General features: G+C 41.1%; 1 protein-coding gene across 1 annotated transcript in view; it reads left to right on the top strand.

The window, feature by feature from the left end:
* The window catches only part of COL4A5 (collagen type IV alpha 5 chain), an 86,867-nt gene extending 64,201 nt beyond the window's left edge, over positions 1 to 22,666 (top strand). The window contains exons 34-51 of the mRNA XM_075107211.1: positions 385 to 483; positions 1,262 to 1,351; positions 2,073 to 2,212; positions 3,134 to 3,260; positions 4,510 to 4,590; positions 5,147 to 5,245; positions 5,810 to 5,860; positions 6,689 to 6,874; positions 13,399 to 13,532; positions 13,940 to 14,012; positions 14,161 to 14,232; positions 14,634 to 14,762; positions 15,023 to 15,121; positions 16,441 to 16,653; positions 17,000 to 17,177; positions 17,759 to 17,873; positions 18,195 to 18,367; positions 19,879 to 22,666. Coding sequence (XP_074963312.1) covers positions 385 to 483; positions 1,262 to 1,351; positions 2,073 to 2,212; positions 3,134 to 3,260; positions 4,510 to 4,590; positions 5,147 to 5,245; positions 5,810 to 5,860; positions 6,689 to 6,874; positions 13,399 to 13,532; positions 13,940 to 14,012; positions 14,161 to 14,232; positions 14,634 to 14,762; positions 15,023 to 15,121; positions 16,441 to 16,653; positions 17,000 to 17,177; positions 17,759 to 17,873; positions 18,195 to 18,367; positions 19,879 to 19,960 — 2,141 coding nt within the window. The 3' untranslated portion in view covers positions 19,961 to 22,666. The remainder of the gene's footprint in view (positions 1 to 384; positions 484 to 1,261; positions 1,352 to 2,072; positions 2,213 to 3,133; positions 3,261 to 4,509; positions 4,591 to 5,146; positions 5,246 to 5,809; positions 5,861 to 6,688; positions 6,875 to 13,398; positions 13,533 to 13,939; positions 14,013 to 14,160; positions 14,233 to 14,633; positions 14,763 to 15,022; positions 15,122 to 16,440; positions 16,654 to 16,999; positions 17,178 to 17,758; positions 17,874 to 18,194; positions 18,368 to 19,878) is intronic.
* Positions 22,667 to 25,854: the final 3,188 nt, after the last annotated feature.

Raw genomic sequence — 25,854 nt, forward strand, 5'->3', positions numbered from 1 at the left:
ATCAATCCCAAAGTGCTTCTGTTGTAGCAGTGTAATTAAACATGTATATAAATAATCTGGATGAATATAAACAGATTAGCATGGAGTCTGCTTATTCAAAAAACCAGTCCTTTCTGAATGATGTATATTGATATTAGTCATAAAGTTACTTTTTCCTCTACTTACTTGTATTGTTCCTGTTCTGTAGTATTTTTAAACTCTCCAGAAGCAACATGCCATGTTCTGATACTTCTCTTCACTAAACTAGAGTGAATTATATTTACTGGAGAAAAATCCCTATTTGGATTTTTATTCCCCTATAGGTACAGCTGATCTCTTAAGGTAAAAGAAAACATTCTGTGGTAGTAATAGCAATAACAACAAAATGTATCTTTTTCTTTTGAGGTATTCCTGGCTTATCAGGACAGAAAGGTTATCAAGGTCTCCCAGGTGACCCAGGCCCACCGGGACCTAGTGGCCCACCAGGTGCACCAGGATTGCCAGGTAAGTAAACAAGGCCTCAGATGGACTGTTTTGATGTGTAAGAATTTGCATGTGTTTTTATCACGTGGGATTGGGATGTTAATCCAGGTACAGCTAAACAAAGCCTAGGGATTTACACTTAAACTGCAGCACAGTTTTGGGACATTTAAAATCATTATCGAAGCAGCATGCTTCTGCCAATAGGACTTGCCCATTTCGTATATTTATTTCTTATATTATTAGTCATTATACTTTGAAAATGGCCAAATGAACGTATTGCAAAGGCTGGCTGGATGTCACATCTTTGCTTTCAAGAATTGCGAGGATCAAGAAAATTAATTCAGTTTTGCACTCCTTCCTACAGCTATAACAAATTATCTGAAATCTTGAATCTTTGCTCACATTGTCTGATATAGGTCTTGCTCAAAATAACTTTTTGGGCTTGGGGAAGATTTTAACCGTCCAGGACTCAAACTAGTTTGAGCATCGTAGGTCGCATTTATTTGCATAATAGAAGCTACTGAATCTAAGACATGGACTGAGATTTGGCCCATTTCATTAGACTAATCTTCAAAACGAAGTAGTTGCCCTGATCAAATCTTGGCTCAGAAAAACTGAAGATGTTTAATGTTTCACTACAAACAGGTGTGAAAAAGCACGTAGAAGCAACATGAGGCCTAAAGCAACTCCAAATCAATTGCCTTTGTAATTAGATGACAAGCATATTCATATGAGAATGCACGAATATCAGAAACTTTTAATTATTGCCATTAATTAACTAAAATCACAACTTTCCTAGGCATCAAGGGAGAAGCAGGGCTTCCTGGGCAGCCTGGACCAACAGGACCTCCAGGGTTAAAAGGTGCCATGGGAGAGATGGGCCTTCCAGGTTAGTTTCTGTGCTTGTGTTTTACTTAATTTTGGCCGGTGTCTTCCTTTTATATAGTACAAAGGTGGATCTGCTTGTGTGCAGTATCTAATAATATATTTAAATGGCAATACAGATGAGGAATACATAAAGCCCTATGTACATAGTTGTTGAACTAGTACGTAAGAAATTGGAAATACCCATTAAAACAGAAAACGCAAATATATTGTAAATTGTAAATATTACTTTGAAGTGCTTACAGGTGTACAAGCAGAATGATCTACATTTTGTAACTTTCATCCTTTTCTGATTTCTCAGATCCACTTTATGAAAGTTCAGAAAAAATATGATTCTGTAAACCCACCTGTCACAAGACAGACATCAGACACAAGCGAAAGGGGAAGGAGGAAGTGAATTCTGTTATTTAGAAAGACTGCTGAAACAAAAATTCCAGTTTCTGAAGATTCTAATATTAAATTTTGCCTAGGTACTTCAAAGAGATATTTAGATTTATGTGAATTAAAAATAAGAAAAGAAAGCTTAGAAATGTCATGCAAAAAGCCACAAGAGATTTTAGATAATTGTTTTAGTTTGTTTTTAAAAATAAACCATATTAGGTGTTCAAAGCCAGCCAGTCAATTTGTTAGTCAATTTGTTAGTTGCTGTAATTTGAGTGATTTCTCTAAACCACTGCAGAAGTTTTATTTATATTTATAAAACTTGTATTGTATCTTTTGGACAGGTCCCCCGGGGATTAAAGGCAGCCAGGGAATAGCAGGACGTCCAGGGCAGCCTGGACCTGCAGGATTTCCTGGATTGAAAGGGGAGAAAGGTGACCCTGGTCTTTCAGGCATTGGTATTCCTGGTCCCCCTGGACCAAAGGTACACTTACAAAAGTTTTCATTAGAAAATTCCATGAGGACATTAGATTCTGTGCTCATTTGGTTTTTTTTTAGCTATCACTTAATATGTATAACTAAATATGTATATAAATATATTAATAACAAGCAGGGTTGACTGTGGTTTGTTCTTTTCAGGTGGGAGCAAAAATTTCTAATTTTAAAGGTGGAAATATTTATATATCATTTAATCTTGTTAAAGGAGAAGATTGTTTACCTGACTTTTCAAGTTGGGTTCAGTTAGTGGCCTAGTCTGCACTGTGACACCTGCTGGTAGCTTTTAGGGATCTGTACAATTTATTTATTAGGGATTTATCGTTGTTCCCATGTCTAATTATGTAGTTATTTCTAAAAAAAAAAATTAAGACAATATGCATTTAAGAATCAATTACTAAGGAGCTGATATATCATGATTACTGCTGCTTAAAATTTTTTGGTCTATATAAAACATTCACACTGTCATTTACCTATATCACCCTTTGTCACCCACAAAAAAGTGACAAAAGATCTACAGGTATCTAGCAGCCTTCACTGATGCCTTACAATTGATGTTGAGCAGCAATTAACATAGCAAAACATTGCATGATTAAAGCTCCACAGACTTCTTTTTTTATTCTGCATTATCATGGGGTAAAAGTGTCTCTCTTCTGAAAGAAAACACTTTAATGTAGGCCAGTTCTGAGAAAAAGCTGTGATACTCTACAAAATTGTAGGGGGAATCTCTTAAAATCTTTACAACTGCTATTTCCAATTAATTTTCTGTGTGAGATGGTTAACATTAACTGGATACAAGGAGAAGTGTACATAATATGAGTGACCTGTTTGTGATGATAAGACTGGGAACATACAAGGGCTTACCCATCTTACAAAGACTGGCTTCTTATTTCTGCTTAATGTTTTCTAGGGTGATCTTGGTTTGCCTGGATACCCCGGTAGTCCAGGCAGTAAAGGTACACCTGGGAGTCCTGGCTTGCCTGGATTTCCAGGCAGTCCAGGTGCAAAAGGAGAGCCAGGCCTTCCTGGATTCCCAGGTAATTTGGAACAGGATTTTTTTCATTTTCCCTCTTGCTCTCTGGTATATACATCTAAACACAGCGGGTAATTGGTGGAGGGCTGCAGCTTCTTTCAAAGCTTCTAGCAACCTGCTGCTTCTCAGCTTTGCGCTGTTGAAATTGTCACTGCAAGAGCAAGCGTGTGAATGCATTGCTAAGAGTGCCTTCTGAAATTATTCATCTGCTCTGCAGGCGTGTAGCAGTTGTGTTAGCTAATGCTCTCCACTCCCCACAGCGGTCAGACTCTCACCTTCTCTGACCCACAGAATGCCTGTGTTTGGCTCTATGTTTTTCCTTCATGAATTCATTAAGAAGTGTCATTAGGAAAACTGGGCTTTTTTAATAGCACTTACTCTCCAAGAACCTGTTCTGAAGCGAAATCTCTTTCTGAAGCATAATTAAATTAGGTTTTGTACTTTTCTCTAAAAAATGTTAATACAGATTGTTCATGCGTATATGTCAGTTCTTTCGTTCTCAACAAAACAAGGTTTTTACCCATGCTACTTTTGCAGCAATAAAGGCTGTTCTACAAGCATGCTTGAGCCGCTCTAACACAGGAAGTTAGGGAATTTATAACAGTGTAGTCATGGTAGCGGGAAGCTTAAAAGAGAAGAAAACCTGGCCATGAACCTGACAGTTTTTAACCTCTGCTTCATGTCATGCCTGAAAGGCTGTGAACAGTCAAAACGGTGTATTGAGATACTACCTTGATCGGGCTCTCGGATGCTGTTCAGAACAGACACACTGCAATGGATCCTCCCGCTCAGTTCATGCTGTGGGGTGAGAATCCGGTGTAAATTCTTACTAAGACCATTTTTATGAAGATCCCTTTTTAAGGAAAGGAAGAGAGGACTGGGGAAGGACTAGCCAGCCACATTCATAATCCTTTCACTTTGTTGTCAAGCAGAAACACCTGCCTCTGTAATGGTAATTTCCTAGCAGACTGCCAGACTCACTGTGTCCTTGGCCACTGGCACTCAGCAGTTAAGAAGACAGAGTCTTGAGAGTAGCAGTAAGGACAGTTGTGCTAGGATGTTTTGTTTCTGTATGTTCTTTGCTTTATAATTCATCTCCTTAATCAGCTGTAAATCTGAAAAATGAGCATAAATACAGTATGTTGACACAATTAGCTCATTTGTTACTCAGGGCACCTCAGATAATAGCATTTCAAGATCTGCTGATAAGCCAGTTTGGTGCTTAATTTGATTGAAATACCCGTACTTTACAGGAACACCAGGAATTTCAGGACCAAAAGGTATTGAGGGGCCTCCAGGTAATCCTGGCCTGCCTGGACCACCTGGGCCAGTAGGTGAGCATGAACAGTGCAGCAAAGGTCAGCTGCCTATGGGAAAAACAACATATGAAGCCACTTCTTCCTATCCTCTTCTCTCTTTAACATAATGAAAATGTTCTGTATGTATATGGATGCTCAAATGCCATCGCACACATTTAGTTCGGTGCAATTAAACAGAAAAGAAAGGAGTTTTACCTCTCTCTTCAGGACTTGTGTCTCCTGTCATAGTCGTATCATTAGATATTGAAACAAGAAGTTAACTGTTTCAGTATTCACCAGTTTTATTTATGTTAAGTACTGCAGTGGTCTAACCTGTTTTTATAGGAGCAAAATTCTAATTTATCCTAAAGGAAACCATTATATTATTTTTAGCAAACACTGACTGCTTAAAAGGTCTCAGGCCTAAGAGCCTGTCAGGGAGGGAGAAAGGTTTTAATTTTAAGATTATACCCTTGTGAGTTTGTTATTACATTGTCACACCTTCAGGTTCAGATGGTGGGGAGGGGGGAGGGTTGCTTTTTTTATTGCATACTAGGCATTACTGTGCTAATGTGTTCCATCCCCCTTTTAGGTGATATTGGTCGTCCTGGCCCTCCTGGACCTTCAGGGGAGAAGGGACAGCCGGGACGAGATGGTATCCCTGGACCAGCTGGTCAGAAGGGTGAACCAGGTTAGGTATTCTTCCTGTTTGCTTGCTCCTCTTCACTTGGCATTGTGATGTCCTGCTTTCTCCATTCTGTTTTTCCTGTAACTGCCCATACACCTTCAAAGCTGCTTCTGTGGTTCCCGGCTGCTGAATAGTTCACAAAGGGTGCTGTCAAGCTGCCACTGAAGCACAGGACCAAGAATTCAGTCAGCGCTTAGATTTTTATTACCTGACTTCAACACCAGCCCCTGTTCCCACATTCCATGGTAGCTGGATTGCTTCAGTTCGGTTACAGAATGAATAGACAGTGTAATGTCTGCCTTAAAGATAGAACCCCAAGCGAAAATGCCGATGCATTAACTCCCAAAATCTGAAAGAGCATCTTGTGAACGGATGGCAATGCTTATGAAAGTTACAGATGCATTTTAGTAGCAAAACCTTTAACTTTGATGTAGGCTGGTGACCCTGCTAGTCTCAAAGAATCAGAAATTTAGATGAACTGCAGTTTCATTATTCTCAGCTTCATATTCCTATTCCTGGGGAATGATAACTAAATGTTTGTTATTAACTGAATCTGGGTTTTTTCAGGACTACCAGGTTTTGGACGCCCAGGACCTCCAGGACCCCCAGGATTGTCAGGTAAAGTTTCTCTGCTGTCCTTTATTAAAAAGGTTGAATGTAAAGTATATCTATACACCAAAAAAAGAAGGGCACGTTGTACATTCTTCAACAAATGAATGCCATAGCAACAACTAAAACAACTTGGTTTTTTTTCTCAGCAGACTATTTTCAATTAACCAAGGTAATAAAGGCACTCATTACTGACTGCTGAATTTTGTAAATTAGCAATTATGCAGACAATAATTCCACACAGGATAATAGTCTACTGCATTGTGTGGAACTTTGCTGATTTGTCTCAGTAAATAAAGCATTCACACAACAGATGACAGATGAAGCTGCTTTGAAAACATAGCTGCTTGCTAGATTTTCATAAGCAACCTCACAACCTAAGTTACGTTACTTTCCAGTAGCATTAAAGCTCCTGACTTCCTCGAGCTCATTTGAAAATTTTGCAAGTATGCCTTAACTTTCAGCAGTGTCTCAAAAAAGTATTAATATTGACAGATTTCTTCACAGGTATATAAAAGCTCACGAAAGCATTGCTTGTAGGCTTACAAACTCAGGGGATGTTTATGAATTACAGCATCACTGAGTAGTAAAGCGAGACTCAGCAAGACCTTTTAACATGTCAGAAGCTATAGCACTTTCTCCTGCAAGAATTATTAGCCCTAAGTCTTTTCTGAACGTTAGACCAATTTTATACCGTCTCGCTGCGCAACCGAGGGAAGCTGTGGCCAGCCTTGCACCTTCTGCAAGAGAGAGAAATGGCTCTGCAGACTGACGTTTGGACTTCTTTGCATATCAGTTTGTAACAGTATTCATAAACGTGGCTGTTTGGTTTTACAGGGCAAAAAGGAGAACTGGGTTTACCTGGCCCACCAGGGCCCCCTGGACTTCCAGGTCTGAAGGGAGAACCAGGTTTCCAGGGATTCCCTGGTCTACAGGGTCCTCCAGGTCCACCAGGCCCACCAGGACCACCTCGGGAAGGTCCTAAAGGTAGCCCTGGCCCACCAGGTGTGCCAGGAAGGCCAGGTAAGAGCATGATCCATACCTATCAACATCTGCCAGTACTTTCATATTTTGCTGGTAGGTTATCAGCCTTTAAACTTTCTCAGTTTATTTGGATGGATAATCTAAGCCTCATGGCATAGGTCTTAATGTTTGTGGGCAACCAGGGGATTTGTTGCCAAATGAAACTGTATCTAAAAATAAACCAGCCTCAGTTTCTATTAGTTTCTGATACCTGGCAGCAAAAATCAAATGCGTTAATAAACGGGAGATTCTCCGCATGCTGTCACAGTAATCACCTAGCGAGCACGATATCGACTGTTGAATATCTGATACTTTTGCAGTATTGTCACATGATCAGCAACTGTCATCGCGCACAAAAAAACAAAAGTAACAAACCCTGTCATTTTAAGAGTCATGAAAATCAAATTCACGCTAGCATCACAGCATGATCAAATTGGATAGCTGCCTCTTCATCTTCGTGTCATGTAACATAAGTCATTGCTCCATTGTGTCACGTGGCTCCCGTGGACTCTGCACCATCATGCCGTGTTCATCTTTCCATTCCATGTTTGCATTTTGTTTCTGCACCGACTAATGCTGGGAATGAAAAAAACCACTATACTGAGTTAACATTGCTGAGCAACTCCCTGGGATGTATTAGATTTCGATTTCAATTTGGGGTCATAGGATGTTTATTCGTATTTAGATACTGCTCTTGAAAAATCTAATGAACTTGTCACAGCTCTGGCTCAAGCTTATTGCTGTATCTTGAGTCCAGAAGTACTTTCCCACCAATAAGACTCCTCTCACGTGACGTGCTTTGATACTCTCCATAAAGGAGACTACTTTCAAACCAAGCTATTGGTTGATTACAGTTTTTTCTTTGCCTGTAAACAGAGAATTTATGTTTTTATTTATTGCCCTCAAACTCTGACCTCAGATTTTTTCCCACAGAAATCTTTGGGTTACAGAAAATTAGTTTTGAGTTAGTGCATTTGTAAAATAGCTGCTACACACATACTGTTCATTTTTAGGTATAAAGGGAGAGTTTAGTTTTGCAGGACACTCTTGGAAAGATTTTAAGATTTGTTTTTTCCTCATGCTTGCTTCTTATACAGGAGCAGGCAATCCCACTGAAAAATGTTTTTAGAATGGAATTTTATCAAAATATTTTCACTAGAACTGAAATTGAGTAATAGTTGATTATTCCCAATGGCAGCATGAGCTTTTCTCTTGTGCAGAGTAAGCTATGAACTCATCTATCCTAACTATGCATGTTAAAAAAAATGAGTCATTATAAACAACATTTGGTTTTAATTTATAATACCTTAAAACTGGGGCACTGTTTGCTGGTATAATGAGGTTTTCTTTTAGTCCTAGTGAAAATACTTGAATTGTGTTTGTATCTTAAACCTGCTTTTCATGTGACTGGTGTGGAACAACCCAGTGGGTTAATAATACACAGCCAGTCACAATTTCTTCCTGGTTTCCTATTTGGTTAGTGGAAGGAGGAGTACGTGCCTTCCCCCTTTCTCCTGGAGGAACTTACTCCCTGCTGTGCCCCAGGGGCTCTAACCAGTCAGAGGAGCATCCCTGCAGCAAGGTGGTAGTCCTAATTTGCTGTCCGCTTTCCGTGTGGCCTTGTCCTCTTCCGCCTAGTTGCTCGCTGGCAGGCAGGAGTATGGGACGAGTAATGCAGCTCTGCTCACTGTGCTTAGAGTTGCAGCTGGGGAAGTGGGAGAGGACCGACGAGACAAGAGATGGTGGGACGCTGGACCTGGGCTTTGTAATTTAAGCCTAATATCCTGGATGTCAAGATCTTTGAAATATAGATCTTCTATATGTGGAGTGGTCCAGCAATTAAAATTTTGGCACAGGAAGCTGGTTGGTCCATAAGAGTATAGGCTTTTCTTTTTAAAAGATTCTTATACAGAGGATATCTCCAAACTCTAAAGAAAAAAAAAAGTAAAGCAGCTAAGCAGCTCCTGATGCATAATAAAAAACTACCGAGATTCTATCCTGTGCTGTAGCATCAGTGTTTTTATGAAGCTTCTCATCCTGCTTTACAGTCCTCTGTATGAATCAGGTGCTTACTGACTCTCATCAGCTGGGGAGGTAGAGGAGGGGCGGGACTCATTTTGTGCAGTTTATGAGCACTGGCAGCAGGGAAACAACCAGGGAGGTTCTGCTCAGCCATGTTCTCTTTCTCTCTTTCCTTCTCTTATTTCCATTTTTGTTGCATGCAATGTATAAAGTGAAGCATTTGTTTTGCTCAGTTACGCGTGAACTAATGTGGATAAACCAAACTATTATTGCAGTTCTGGTACAATCAGCACTCCGGCCTTTTGTTTCAATTGATAACGCAGCCTATTGTCGGAATGCTGATGTTGTAACATTTCAACTTAAGGCAGCTAGTCATAAAAGCAGCTGTGTGGCTGTCAAATTACTCCCCTTCTAGGGACATAAATAAAACCAGAAGCTCTATGCATATACTGTTTGTTGTTGACTTCTGGGTATATTCTAAGATTAGTAAAAACGATGAAGTCAAGCATGGCGTAGCTCTCTGACTTCAGTTGAGTTGCCCCTAAAACTAACGTTAATAGACGGTGCTGAGATGGATTTATGAATCGATTGTAAAATTAAGCCAATTTCCAGGGCAACACAACATTGCTGTTATTCCACATGGCTATTTCCATTGCTACGAATAATAATAGTTTGGTGGTTTGCATATTGTATGTAAAGGAATATTGAGCTAAATCTAAAAAGAAAGGTTTAGTTGAATATGTTAGCTTGTTGATATTTCTAACAGTTTTGATGTTTTTCCCCTTGTTCTAATGATGACCTTGGTGAACTCTGACCCCCTACTCCCAGGTCCCTCAGGTTAGCCCCTTAACTCCAAAATAATAACTTTGCATGAAAATGAATATATATACTTTTGTAGTGTCTAAATGTAGATGTGCCAAGTCATTTTTCAGACATACCTTTTAATTTGTGGTAGAAAAGAAAAGCTCAGAGCTGACTTTCAGGTGCTTCCGCCATGCTGTTGTAGGACTGACATTGAAAGGACATAGCGTTGCTCTCCCCGTGGTGGAAGATCATGTGGGTCCGCATTTGACAAGGCTTTTATAAAGCGTCCCCAACTGTGAAACTTGTTTTAGCATATTTATTCTCAGTGCCTTTGAAAAAAATATCTACTCTTTTTCATCTTCTTAAAAAAAGCATATTGCTCTGTCCTCCTATGCCTTTGCTGCATAATTGTGTTCTGCGGCTTGGGCAAATGACAGTAGTCATTTTTGTAACACCTGCTACTGTTGATTTTGGACACTCTCAAGTGACTTAAATTAGATGCTTCTTTTATACCAGCAGTGTCTGTAGGAAAATTTATACAGAGTAACAGCAATGCTTCATGCTCCCAGCTTGGAGCATTGTAACTTTCCAGTGCAGAGAAAGCCTTATTTCTGTTGTTTTGCTTCACCATCACATTTACAGGAAATGAGGAAAGCTCTTCCTTTAACATGTATTTAATCAAAATGAAGCACAGAGCCCTCCCCTCCCTAACACTAGGGGAGTGGAACTGGATTGGTAAGACCGTGGTCATTTTCACAAGCTTATCATAATTTTAGCATATCAGCACATAGCACAAGCCAGCTCTTGGGGAGATTTTTAACACCTGTGTCTAGATTGAAAATGACTTGGTATATCTGTTTAATAATAATGTCTTTAGGTTTTGCTATGATGATTTTCAGGAAGAAAGAACTTTCATCAAAATTCAATAAAGGAACACATTTTAGTTTTTAGTGAGCTGTCGTAAGCACTGTGAGGGAGCAAATGTGGCAGCCCCTGATGTTTGAAGCCTAGCTTTATGCAGTCATGTAAAAAAATGAATGTGGCTTTACTTTTTCATTACACTGTGGCCACACAAGCAGTAACGACACTTTCAGAGGGCTGCCGTCACGGGTATGCTGAGAGGAACCTGGCAATTGCTTCATGCTTTGTTCCGCCCCGTGACTCTGCCCAGCCAGAATTCAACAATCAACAAGTATAGGACAGATATTTATAAATCATAGCAAAACTTGTCTTAATGGTGAAATACAGCTTATAAGTACTGAACAGTAACAATGAAGTGTCCATGTCATTATTTTTAACTGTATTACAGTTAGTATTTAAAATAATTTACCGGATATGTAAGAAATAGTGCATTGAGGTAAACCTGACGTGTATTTATTGTAGGTTTTAGCTGTAATTTGCATGGTGATATGTTGATCTATTTAAATCATTTCACTGACATGAAAGATGCAAGTGGCACAGGAGCTAAAATATGTAGTGATTCAGGAGCAAGGTAGGGATAACCAGCTTACCTTTTGAAAGAGGACTTTAAAATGTTTTTTTTAAGGATGTTATCACATGCCATTCTCCATAACAACCTTAAACAGGTAAATTAGCATTTTGGGGTATTTTTATTAAGAAAAAATAACGCCAACAATAAAGACGACAAATTCTAAATTTGTAAGTTCTGCTGTATTTTTGCTTATAGCATTTGCAGCCCTTTTGGTCCATGTGAATTGTGCTTACCTTCTTGAAGGGGGTATAAGCCTACTTTTCAGTCCTAGAATTGTATTCACAGATAGTTGAGGCTCATACCTGATTAGTAGTGATACATCCTTCTGTTAATCGCGCTTCCCCCCTGCCCAAAGCAGAATTTTGCTCAAGTGTTAAGTTGTCTTTCACGGTTTACCTGCATATTTGCCAAGCTCCGCGCCCTGTGACGTTGAATATTGTCAGTGAAATGCTACATAGTCCAAACCCCATTGTGAGTAGGACTAACCAGTCGCAGGTCTCGGCTGTAATGTGTAAAGCAATAACACATCCTTTCGTAAAACTTTAAGTTTGCTGTTAAATGAAGTGTCAGATTAGTCTTAGCAGAGCCTAGTCACCAGAATAACTTGTATCTGAAAATACATATCGTTGTGTATTCATGTATGGTTTTATGCATGCATGTGGATTATATTGTACGTACAAAATATGCTGGTGAAATGGGTTGTTGTGTAGTGAATATGCTGTCATCTGTACTATTTCTAACTAGTAATCTTGTTTTGTACTGTGTGATGTCTGACCCTTCTAACATCGATCATTGGGCTTTGGTGAACTCTGATCCTTCCAGGTCCTCCAGGTTAGACTCTTAACTCAGTCAATTTATTTTACTGCGTTGCACTTGATGTAAGAGAAAAGGATGTTTTCCTGTAATTCTGTGATTGTCTTTTTAAGGCCTGTGGTTACCCTGCAGATCGTGTGTGTTTGATTAGCATGCCTCAGATGGTAACCTGTTATTATTTTGCATGTGTACAGAATTAGACCAGTATAAAGAGCAAAATGAACGCAAAAAATCCTTGCATGGTGGGGTGTTTTCTGTAGCTGAAACTGCTACAGGATGTGTGAAATCTGGTACAAAATGGCTGTTGATTTAAAAAGAAAAATTTTGGAAGAAATTCTATACTCAGATTTGCATGCAGAAATACAGCTCATCAAATTTATCCAGTGAATGTAGCCTATGAGGATGCCAAAGGAGTTGTTACATTATTCAAGGGTGCAGGAGAATTGAAAATCCAGCACACTGAGAGACATTATCAGATTTTGTTGTATTCCAGGGGAGAATGTCACAGCGCTGTCCTGCAAAGAGATCCTTTTGTTAATACAATTATGAGGTCTAACCTGTAAAATGTTATTAGCTGTTGCTGCACTTGCTTACGGTTTGTTTTGCCACAAATTAATATTGGTTACCTTCTATTTAGATGATGTCATAAAAGTGGGGGTGTCATTTCTCAGTTCTCCAAATACTTAAGTTTCTTTTAAATCCACTGCTTTGCTTTGGATGAATGTGGCTGTAGCAAAGGGAAAATATTTCAAGACCAGCCCAGTTCTTCTATTGGATTTACACAGTGTAATTCTACTAAAGATAGACAAATCAGCTGGACGAGAGTCATTCAACACCAGGAAGTCTCTGCAACTCAGATTAGTATTTAGGCAAAGCAGAACGGTGGGCTTCCTGCTGCCCAGCAGACAGTATATACAGGGCTCCTCAGTGGGTATGTCAAATTCTACCAGCAAAAAAGCAGCAATATTTTACATTGGTGAGACTGGCTTTCAAAAGGAATTCAGTCTGTTAAGATAGCACTTAAAGAGATGGTGAATGTAATGCAAGTCAGCAGAGGGGATATTTGTACCATCTAATTTTGGGTTTCTTGGCTCCTACTAAAGGCACTGGTCTGGTCATTGGTAAGCTTCTAACGCAGGTGAGTTGCACTGCCTTCTGGAAAGACCTGCTTCTCTTCAACAGCTAGATAAGGAGCCTTGGTTCTGGATTTGGGTAGTGCAAATAATCCCTCTATTTGTTTTCCTTTTAGTTTATCCTGAATTCAGCATTGAAATAGAGCTGGGAAGTCAAGCCAAAATATCTTTAATTACTTTTTTTTTTACACTGAAGGCACAAACTTGGAGAGATCAGTTGGTATGTACTGATATATGCATATTTGTTCTGCAATGTTAAGGTACCCCAGGCCCAGAAGGTCCACGAGGGCCGCCAGGCAGTGGAGGACTTAAAGGGGAAAAAGGGAACCCGGGTCAACCTGGCCCACCTGGCCTGACTGGTCCAAAGGGAGATCAAGGACCACCTGGACGCCAGGTAGGAGAAGAAATGGGAGCCTTCCCCCTAGTTAATTTTTAAATGCAGTAAAAATGGAATATATTTGGGTGGAATATGTGGTTTATTGTAGTAAAATAGAAGCCAGAATGTGGTAGCTAACACGCTGTCTTGTAGCAAGTAAGCGGTTCTTTTCCGTAATTATTCCCCCGTATCTGGGTAGGATGTCCCCCGTTGTATTCCCGTGGGAGCTGTGGCTGTCAGCGCACACTCCACACTACCGCGTTCTCTGGCAGCACCCAGTGCGCTGAGCAGAATGTGAGGCCTCAGCCCTTCAAAGCACTAGTTCACAGACCCAAAGTGTGATTATTTGTCCCCCAGCCACCTTTTCTGTCTTTTTCTGAAACTGCTGGGGGAGATGATGAATAACGTCAAGCTGTTCTGTTCAGGGGGATCCTGGTCGACCAGGTCTGAATGGAATGAAGGGCGACCCCGGGGTTCCAGGCGTTCCAGGATTCCCAGGTATTTAACTAGCATTTCAAGTGAAAACCTCCAGACACAGTAACAGCCCCTCAGGGAGAAAAGCAGCCCAATTTTGGCCATTCCTGCAGCAGATTTTGCAAGACAGCGTGTTCTTTCACTGTGTAACTGTGTGAATTTGATGTTTCAGGTATGAAGGGTCCCCCAGGGCCTGCAGGACCCCCTGGCCTCACAGGCGGTCAGGGACTGCCAGGCCCACCAGGTAGGACTCCTGGGCTGCGTTGGTGTCACTTTTGCTCCCTGCCAGTAGAATTGGTTACACAGATGTAGGAGTGGGTCGGTCTCAGCCAGCAATGAAAGTAGTTAAGTGAGCAACAGCTTAAACACAATTCCAGCCTATACTTTTTAGCCCTCCAAGTAATCATACCATATTTTATACTCTATTTCTCTATATCCAGTCTATATGGATTAACCCCTGCAAAAGCTGTCCTTTGGGGGGGAGGGGGGTGGTGTCACCAAGAGCACTTCTTTGCTTTATACATACACTTATTCTTTGCATTGATAGAGCTCTTGGCTTCTGACTTTGCAATAAAGAATAACAGAAGCTGCTTCTAATGCTCTCTTCCACCTTGGTTTATCTAATACTGAGCTGCTTTCTCTCAGGTCCACCAGGTTTACCGGGTACCATTGGAAGAAGCATTGTTGTCAAAGGTGACCCTGGTCCCCCGGGGCCTCCAGGACAGCCTGGGTCAAAAGGGCCACCTGGATTGCCAGGCCCACACGGATTGCCAGGTACGATCCTAGGTGGCTGCAGAGAAAACGACTAAGTGCAGCTGCCTGCAGGTTGCAACACGAGTCACTGGGCGTAGGCTGCAGAGAGAAGTCCCGGAATTCAGCAAGAGCTACTAGATAGATGTAGGGTTCTGCCATGGAAATCTGGTTTAATGGTCTTTTCTTGTGTAATGTATCATGAAGAAACAATAGATGAGTCCCAGACAATTTAAAGATTTCTGTGGTGAGATTTCAAGAGCTTTTGCATTTGTCTATTCTAGGTCCCATTGGACTTCCTGGTGACCCAGGGCGAGATGGACTACCTGGGTTTGATGGTCCAGCAGGACGTAAAGGGGAGAGAGGTCTTCCAGGCCAACCAGGTATGGTGTTCATCCTATGAGGACCCAGTGGAAAAATGAGATGCTCCGTTTTGTGAGTGCAGGCTAATATTGGGAAGTGAGATTTTGCCTCATGGGAGTAATAAAAAAATAATAATTTTAGCATTTTCTTAATGCAAAAATATTACAAGCAGCTGAACATACTTTGGTTTAGAATATTCTTGGAACTAATACATTGCCAGTCATTGCTGAATAACATTGTAGAGTGCTTTACCTCAAGCTTAATGGTACCCCCTTTGCAGCACAGGTGATGCACAGGAGATAATGAAGACAGTAAGAAACAGAGAGAGATTAGTAAAATAATTTTAATTTTGCATGGAAATCATGAATGGGGAAAACCAGACTTCATAAAGGAGAGAATTTCACGACGGGCAGAGATCAGGCTACCTTGCAGCTATTGCTTACATTTACTGAATTATGATTTGAGAAAAGAAATCAAGACTAGACACTGGGACAATTTTCTAAAGATGATACATATTAAGTAGCTATATATTGCAACTTGTGCAGAAAAGTATTAGAATTTAACCAGTACAAAAATCCATACTGCCTTTTTTCTTTTTCTCTGAAAAGCTCTACGCTCCATGAAATGTTAGCATTATTTTAGTGAAAAAAAAACATTAATAATGACAACTGTGGAATACCGTAGTCTAAATATTTGTAGTTGTATTTCCTGATATTTTTGCTGTTCAAGAACAAATGCCTTTTCTGATGCCTTTCTCAGTCATATGACTCATTCTTGCCTTCATTCAGGGTTGTTCTAGCCTATCTCCACTTTTCATAACCTACTCCAAAACTGGCTGCCACGTTTCTATTCATTTTGGTGGGCTTTGGCTCAGGTGTTACCACAGCATGTCCTAGAGTAGGACTTGCTTCAGTTTCTGGCTTTGCCATTTATTTTGTGATCTTGAGCAAGATGTTTCAACATTATCTTATTAAGCTGCATACACAGCTTAATATGTCTTGGAATTGGGAAGCTGATTTGGACTCATTTCAGTAGCTGTCATGTCCCCTGCAGTTGTTATCTGAGTGCCTCACAGCTCTGAACGTATTGAACTTCACCGTACCCTACAACACAGAGAGGTTGCACTGTTGTTTTATCACTAGCTATGACAGCCTTGGTGGTTTAACCAAGCTTACATGAAAAAATAATTTGAGGAAGATGTGTGGGCAGATACCAGGCCCCCCAACTCACAAGCACCTTAGTCACAAGACCATGTTACCTTTCAGAGCTATGCTAGTCCAAAAAGAGCAAGAAATGGTGTTAATAAATACTGTGTGTTGTGTTTCTCATGGGTGAACAGGTTCACGAGGAATACAGGGACCTCCTGGTCCTGATGGCTTACAAGGCCCACCTGGTCCTCCTGGAACAGCTTCTGTTGCTCACGGATTCCTTATAACTCGGCACAGCCAGACCACGGATACACCACTATGTCCACAAGGAACAACCCGAATATATGATGGATTCTCTCTTCTATATGTGCAAGGGAATGAGAGAGCACATGGCCAGGATTTGGGTGAGATATTTTGTATGCTCTGTTTTTAAGGAGAAAGAGGGTGTAGCTCTTTCTCCAAATGCTCTGGTTCTCTGAAGATATGACAGTCTTAGAGATTTCTTAGATGAGGCTGGGGATTGCATACTAAGATCTACCACCTCCAGAGGCTGCGCATTTTAATTCAGGATGAAAGAATGTAAACCAAAACTGAGGAGTTAAGTTTTTCCCGCATGTGACGGGTTGATAGCACATGCTGTGCACTCACAGGTGGAGAGGAAGAATACCCAATTACTGCTCTCAAAGAATTGCTATAAAAAGCAATGAAGTGGAAACACTGCTGTCACGTTTTATGTATCTTACTCCGTAGGTACTGCTGGGAGCTGTCTTAGACGTTTCAGCACCATGCCCTTCATGTTCTGCAACATCAACAATGTTTGTAATTTTGCATCAAGGAACGACTACTCCTACTGGCTGTCAACCCCAGAGCCAATGCCAATGAGCATGGAGCCACTGACTGGGCAAAGCATCCAGCCGTTCATTAGCCGGTGAGACAAAACTGGCTGTCAGGTCTCTTTTTAAATAGCTGGATAGATAGCACATCTTATCCGTGTACTTCCAATGTGAAGGTTGGATATTAGGCTGTGAATCTGTCATGGTTTGCTCTGGGAAATAGGAAAATAGCTTGTCTTAAAGTAGTCATTGTCTTAAAGGGTCTGTCTGTGTGCAGCAGTGAGAATTAGAGGCTGAAAGGCTGTAAGAACTCCCCTCGACTGAGGAAGCTCTGTAGTCGGCAGTGCAAGGTCACCATGGACAGGAAAGAGAATGAGAGCACCATTAGCCCTAAGATTAAGGCATTCACTTGGGGACTTTGAGCTTCCAGTTTTTGTTTCAGGAACTGCTTCAGTATTTTACCCAATGGTTGTTAGTGGAAATACTGGCCGATTTTGCACTCCAGAGTACTGTCTGATTGCAGTTACAAAATACGTGAGCAATAGAAGTCTAGATTAATAGGGCAGCCTCTCACAGGCTAGTTTTCCTCCCTTTCTCTGTGTAAGAAGTCTTAATAAAACATACTCCTATTATATTTTAATGTCATGTGTTTCCCTGCCTCTTCCACTGTGTCCAGCTGTGTTGTGTGTGAAGCTCCTGCCATGGTGATAGCTGTACACAGTCAGACCATTCAGATTCCTCCATGTCCTCTAGGCTGGAACTCCCTTTGGATCGGTTACTCTTTCATGATGGTAAGAGCTGCCTCCTCCTCCACGAGTGGCCAGCACCCACTTGTGTCCTCAACTAGCTGCTTTGGGACTTTGTTAAAAACTATAATGGCTGCCACTCGAAAGCCTTTACCTTCAATTACTAACCATGGCAGCCACATTAACCGTAATTTTCCAGTACACAGAGCCCAGTGTAACTGATATTTGTGGAGGTGTCTGACACGGCATTATCTCAACCAGGAATTAACAGTAGCTCTTTTAGTAGTTGAATGCTGTTCTGTTTAATGTTCAGCTCCTACTGTAAGATTCTTGTTTGTGTCTTTCTTTCCTCCATCCCTACGCCAGCACACTAGTGCTGGAGCAGAGGGCTCTGGACAGGCCTTGGCATCACCTGGATCCTGTTTAGAAGAATTCCGCGCAGCTCCGTTTATTGAATGCCATGGTCGTGGCACTTGTAATTACTATGCCAATTCATACAGTTTCTGGCTGGCAACTATAGAGGTGTCAGAAATGTTCAGGTAAGAAAACCTGTTTCATGTATATTGCTTTATTCCAGAATGAAAGCTTTGGAAACCGAATTTATTCTGAAGATCAAAAGCGATTTGTTTACAGGGATATAGGGAAATAATTTCGTTTGTTTTCCCCCTCACAACCAGTTTTTCAAGTGTTTCCTTGGTAAGCCTTTAATATTATGTAACAACTTGCTAGGGCACATTCTCTTTTGCAAGGAGTCAGATTCTTTTTGTTCAATTCTTACTCATGCTTACTAGTACCTTCTCTGAAAGTAGTCCTACTGTAGTTAATGGATTTGGAGCCTAAACAATCGGTTTTGTTGTTTTTTTTTTCTGCTAGGCCCTTCAATAGAGTCAATTATTTGAACAGGTAGTTCACAACCATACAAAGGACAGGTATGAAAGGCAAGATCAACTCCACTTAAACCGTTGAAAGCAGATGTTCATATAACCTGTTTTGAAGTCTCGTGTGAGGAGGTTTCATGCCCTCCATGGCAAGCATTATTTTCCAGTCCTTTGCAGAAGGATTAGGATGACATTTTGGCAGCAAGGAAGCCAATGGACACTCTGTCCTCAGCCTCCCTGCAGTCAGCACTTCAGCTGGCATCTCTCAGCTCCTCAAACTTTTTCCCTTCCAACTTAAGTAGCAAACCCATTTTTTTTCTTTGAAAAACCATCTCCTTTCATGGAATAAATTGCTACTGTCCTGTTTGTGCACCAATAAAAACCTCAGAAATATTCCCAATGCCACCAAATTGAGAAACGTAGCTTTGTGGTACAGGGCTGACAACATGCACTGTGTTCTATAGCAGTAGCGGCCCCCAACACCTACAGCTGTGATACTCAATGTGCATTAAATCGTCATCACTCTAAGTTTTCAGGGTAGTTGATCAGTGGTAATTCACTAGTGAAAACTGCCAACTAACAACTACCACATACACCTGAGTTTTCTGCTCTGCTATTTTCTGTCTGCCATAAACACAACTTCCTTTTGTATTCTATTTAAAAAAAAAAACTTTTTAAGAATTTGACTTACTCTGTGTACGTGCATATTACACAAATCTGTTATATTAATGCCCCACCTTCCTACCCTTTCAGAATATAAATAAATAATTTGGAAAAGCCATCACTTAAATACAAATCTCATTGTAGCAGTATTTTTTACGGCTTGTTTAAGTACCCTTCAGCTGAAAACCTGAAGGCTGCAAAGACAGACCCCAAAGATACTGTCTCAAGTGTACAAAATTCACCTTCCACTCGGTTCGGTATCCATGCTACACCGCGTGCTAGGCTGAAGCAGGTGATTAGCATGCCTTGTGTGCACTGAGAGCTCTGTCGCCTGGTGTTGAAGACGTACAGACAGATCACTCTTAAGGAAAGCTCTCAAATACAGGACTAATTCCCCACTTATGTACTTAAGTGTTACCTTAAGCTGTGAATTAAATAGAAGTTTAAAGGAATAGTTCTCTGAACAAAGAAAAAGCTAACCTAACCTTACCTTTGTGTCTGTCAACCAGTAAACCTCAGTCAGAGACACTGAAAGCTGGAGACTTGAGGACGCGTATTAGTCGTTGTCAAGTTTGCATGAAGAAGACGTAACGTCTTGGAGAATGTTTTATAAAACAGTTGAAAATTCCTAAGATGCACTGTCTTCCAGCTGCAACAATGGTGCTACTGTGCAGAAAGAAAAGAAAAAACAAATCCAAACTGTGTTAACCGTGCAAATTCAAGTGTACCTCACTCACGTGCCAAACTAAGGGTGGTTTGGTAGGTATTTGACAACAGGACTAAGATGGAAGAATTGACCTCTTGGAAACAGAAAAGAACACTCGAGGTTCACAAAGGATCAGAAGATGAAATTTTTCGTTTCTCTCCCTGTACCAAAATGGCACCTTTTTGATCAACCAAGAGAATAAAGACAAACACGACGCACTGAGTATGTTTAAAATAACAAGACTGCAGTTTTGAAAAACATTTTTCATGGTGCTACTAACCCTACTGTATCCCAGGTTTTTAAAATGAAATTTTAAGCTTATTTCTCTTTGTAAGTAATGAAATGTGTATATTGTGTAAACACCTTTTTAGTTGGAACTTTCAGTCATTTAGAAACAAACCAGACTCTGATATAAAAATGCTTATGTCTAAAATGAAAACATACAGCAGTATTTTGTTATGAGACTTGTGGTACAGAGAGAATTTGCCCCTCTTACACCAACTGATGCATTTAATATTTCATTTCCTTCTCGGTTGCCAACCTGATATGTTTGGGGAATGCACAATTATTCTGAAGTCATTTTGATCAGGGTTTTAAATGTTGTGCACCATGCCATCAGTGGTTTTATCTGTGCTTAGAGATCCCAATCCACTTGAAAAGGTTTTTTTTTTATATATATCTTGTGAAAATATGTGAAATTATTAGCCATATTCTATATCCTTCTTTTCTGAATAAAAGACACATTCACATTTTAGTAATGTTTGGTTTAACAAAACCTGTTCCTTGGGAATATCCAGTTACCAAAGCATTTAAGATTACGCTTACATGAAACCTCTACTCTGAAGTGGTGTCATGCATTTTATCCAAAATAGTGTACACGCTAAGAAACCTTCTGAATAAAATAAAGCATAAGCTGGTGGAAACCGATCTTTTCCTATCTACAAATTAATCTTTTAATCTTATGTGAATTTATACACATCCACAATGTATTTACAGTATACAGCAACTCTTGTGTATGTATAGTTCACATAAGGCCTTGAAAGATGGTGCATGCAGTCTTTCTGATGTTATTTTGTAAGAATCCTACTGTCTATGTCTGAGAGTGTCACTACCTGTGCAATAGCTGAAGTGATCACTTTTTGTATGCGTGACTGTCAGGCTTCTGTGGTCAGCGCTGTTTCACTTACGCTTCCGTCTAAGCAGAGGTCCCTGACAAAGCCAGGCTCTTTTTCAAGTGATGACACTTTAATCTTTTCGTTGTATGCCGCCACCTCAACTTGCAATACAACTTACCATGTGAATTAACACCCTGCTTTATACAGGTGAAGTGTATCTGTTTATTGACTGCTGTTAAGTAATTTATCTGCTAATGGCTATTCAGTCTTACCTTTCATTGTAAACACGGAGCATCAGAAATCTCCTTATTTTATGCACGTTCGACAGACGACATAGGACTGGTGACTGACCAGGTGGCAGTGATTTATACAATGAGATTGGTGCTGATTTCAAAAGCTTTCATCTAAGTATGAAACTGAAGTTCTTTAGGTTAAAATGCAAAATATTAATAGCTTTGTCTTCTTTCAATTAGCTGCAGTTATATATGTTGGTAGAGAGCGGGCACTTTGGCAATGTGCATCCTTCAGCTCATGTTATTTTGGTTTGCCGATGCATATAGAAATAAACTGAACCTGCTGCTACCTCCAAGTCAAGAACTTGTTACCAAAGCTGAAATAAAATACTAAGTCTCTTCTTGTAAACACAAGCCCTTATCTTACTGCTGGCTCCTCAGAAGCTGACAATGAACATAGCAGCCTAGCCCTAGCCCCCAAAAAAGCAGAAGAATGGATGCTAAGGTCAAGGAGCTCACAGAGGAAAGAGCTCCCCCAGCCTTCCCTACCGGCAGCACCTGCCTTGTGCTCACCAAGAAGTGTTCATGTATGGAGACCTGGGAAGGGCAGAACATCTTTGTTCTAGCAGCACATAAACAGTGCGTTTTTCTAAGATCTGGGCTTCTCTTGCAGCATGTAAAACAAAGCCCACTGAGTCAAAAAGATGGGAGATACCATTCCAATCTAAGGCCGATAGCACCCAGAACAGCTAGTCATGCGGCAGCTTCAGGTCCCAAACCCACGAGATGACCACAGAAAATGAAAACATGTGAAGCAGCTCCACGTCTGACAGATGCATTCTCTGTTCTGTTCCTGCAGCTCTCACCCTGACCTGGAGAACAGGCCTGAACCTTAAGCAGCTTCAGGCTGAGATTCCCCAAGGGGCTCATTTTTATTACGAGAAAAGTGGTCTAGAGAGGAAGGAGCATCTTTTAACTGAGACCTGCAGCAGAGATTCAAGCGATGTTGGTTTCATTCCCACCACACACTCTGTGCTTTAGAGCAGGTAAATCACTTGAGCTCTGTTGGAGTAGAGTTACGGATCTGTAAAAGAAAGTATGGTTACTATTTTCTCCTACTTATTCTTGACTGCTTAGACTGTAAGCTCTTTGGGGCAGAGACATCGAGGGGGCACAAATGTTGGTTGGGGCCTCTAGGTGCTAACCATCGGTATATAAATATTAAACTACAGGTAAAAGCTTGTGTTTGCAGATTTATTATTTAAAAAGTAAAAACCTGTTTTGGATATTAGAGCGTTAAAATAGTCTTCAACATAGCCTAAACATGACCTGGCTCAGAACACCACTTCTTCATCTCCAGTTAAGGCTCTTTTTCCTCAGGTTTGGTTGGTTTTAACTAAAGATTTTATTCTCTTACCTAATCGTGTAAAGTTAGTCTATTTTAGTTAATCTTCAGGAGGAACCTGGAAGAGAACCCAGTTGTATTTCCAAGCTGTAGGGGACAAGTTGCACACTTCAGCCACTCGAGGGCAATACAGAGCTTTGAAAACCAGGACAGAAACACGACCGAGCTCCTGGCACTGCCTGCATGCAGCAGTGACTTCCAAAAAACAGCTTGCCAGAAGGGCGAGTGTGTTACCTTTCTTTGCTCCCTGCCCAGTTCTTGTTCTTGAAAGCTTGCTGCAGGTGGTGGCGCTGTCAACTGCAGCGGGGCAAAACTGCGACTTTCTAAAGGAATACTAGTTTGCAAATCCTAAAAACAGTAACCTTATGCATAACTTGGCTTTACACTGTTCTGGTGGTAAAGAACAAAGTTCTGCTTAAGACAGGCTTTTCAGTATCTTCCTTCACTCGAGTAAGTCCCTGCCTAAAATTAATTTATAACTTCGAACTCAAATTAATTTATAAGGTGGGCTTTAAACTCCTGAAATAATTCTGCAGCCCATACACCAAAGTGGGCACGCAGAGCCGCGCAGTGACATTTCTATACAAGGAACTAGACTGCTACAGGCAAACTGTGCTGTAGACGCTCGGAGGCGTGCAGCATTTTGTCCTCTATTGTACAGGTCAGTCCCCTCCATAGCGAGGATCTCGCACCCCAAGGGGTTGAAAAGCACCTATTTTACAAAGTAGTTTTAGAATTTGGAAAGGTGATACGTGGATTTTGCAAGCAACCAACACTCAGGCTCTAAAATTTGATCTGTAATTATTTCCTACACGCTTTGATATGTAGCTTAAATATTTTGTAGTCGGAATGCTGCCCGCGCGTACAGCAGTGCCCTCCTAGGGACACCCCTGAGGGACGGTCGTTATGCCAGATTCAGGACTACTCTGCTGTGAGCAGCATTACATGTTATTAATGGGTCCTTCCAGAAAAGCGGTGCCTTAGACAATCCAGCCCTGTTGCTGGGCACGTAATACCGCTGCCACTACAGCTACTTCCACGAGACGCACAAGCTGAAAATCGCGCAAGAGAGTGGAAGCAGGACGCTTGCTAATGGGAGGCTGGCGCAGCGAGTCGCTCAGGGGAGCAGTTCCACATTCAAAATATAGGCTAACTCTCTAGAACTATTAGCTTTTAAAAGAAAGGTTATTAACTCAACCTATTTGTAGCAGACAGGTGACCCCTGCCTAAGAACAGCCTCAGCTGCCTAAGAACAGCTGGCAGCGAGGTGAAGAGTAACCGGTTAGTAAAGCAGGCAAACTGCGGTCTTTAGTAACGGTCCTCGCTGCAGCCCATGGGTGGAGCTGAGCGGTGGCTGAGGCACATTTGGTGCCCACTGAGCAAGATTTCCTGACAGTCAGGCTCCTATAGCCATAACGCTTCTTTAAAAAGTTCTATATTAACTCAATAACTCAGAAGAAAAGCAAAGAAACAGAGCCTGGTGTGTTTAATAAAAGGGGAGTGGGGGGGAAGCAGTTCGCACCTCCCAGATACGTACAGCAAGCTCAGGGCTCCTGGTCTCCCCCGACACACGTTGCTGCAGAACCCTTCATGGAAAATGAGGGGAGAAAGTGCTTTATATTTGAGGGGACACTATTGCACTAGCCAAGAGAGGATGGAGGGTTGATAAAAAAAGCAATACAAATTGTGTTGCTACCTGTGAACTCTGAAACCATCCTTCTTTCCCGCTACGAACCTCTCCTTCCCAGGTATTTGATTGTTTCCAATACCATATTGCTCAGTGAGGCGCAAGGGCCAGCAGAACTGGTCAGCATATTTCAAAACAAAGACTTTTAATATGTATTCTAGTGCTTGCCTTCAAATTCAGATAGGAAAATAGCTTGCCTTCCTTCTGGTTTTAATTGAGGGCTTTCACCATGCCTCAGAAGCAAGAGCGTTCTGTCAATGATTCACCCAAAGGGGTTTGAAAAATTAGTGCAAAACTATGTCCTCCACCCCCAAAAAAAAGCCCCTGAAGCAGTTAGCCCATTTCAGATCCAGTCAAAGGTCCCTTAAAGCAGTTATTTGAGCCTGTTGCAACAGTCTTGACAGTGTTTGGATAATTTTCACTGTTTGTTTACTGCTGGTAGGGCCGCTCCTGCCATGTATGAGCAGCGCTGTTTTCTTTTTTTCTTCCCAATACAGGCTGCATGCTATAAAATGAGGCCCTGAGTAAGGGAGCTGGTTTATTTGAGGAAAAGCCTATTCTTACAACAAACTTCACTTTTACAGGGAGTTGTTTTAATGCACTGTTCTGAGTAACGGGATAAGAATTAAAGCAGGTATTTTTAAGGAAGAAAGGTCTCACGCAAGACATCTCACAGTAATCACCCACATTTATGGAGATCATCTACACTCACATCTAGGGAGAAAATCTCTTTCTATGCAGAATTATCGACATATCCCTCGTGTCAGCAGGGAGCTTGAACAGGCATTACATTTCGCTGATATGTTCAGTTCGGTTGTGTTTACAAGTGGGTGCATTACCTGGAAGTATGAGATTATCTGCGTGGCTTTTGGTTTTACGTACCGAGACCTTATTTAACACGTATCAGACCAAAGTATTACTGCAAAACTTACAACAGCAAGCTGTACTTGTTCCCTTCTCCCCTAAAGACAGGAGCCCATTTGATAGCAGACTGCTACAAATTCCTTCTAGGACTAGTACTTTTCAATCATGAAACTTCCGTACCCAGTCACGGACAAAGGTACAGACAAAAATTGCCACAGCCCTCTGCATTTAAAGCGGAAAAACAAAGTATCAGGCACTGTTGGGTTTTGGTTTTTTCATTCAGAAACCGAGTTGTTCACCAGCACTATGAATCTCTGGCAAAGAAAACTTCTGGGTGTTTCGCTCTGTGCTACCTTTTACACTAAGTGGCAGAGAAAATTGGACAGGCTGGGAATCGCTCCCCTGAAACACGCTAAAAGCTTCTCCGAATCTTCAGGGACACAGGATGACAAAACCACTCAAGGGAGAAAGCAGC

This window comes from Phalacrocorax aristotelis, chromosome 11 (assembly GCF_949628215.1).
Source record: "Phalacrocorax aristotelis chromosome 11, bGulAri2.1, whole genome shotgun sequence".
In the NCBI taxonomy this organism is placed as follows: domain Eukaryota; kingdom Metazoa; phylum Chordata; class Aves; order Suliformes; family Phalacrocoracidae; genus Phalacrocorax; species Phalacrocorax aristotelis.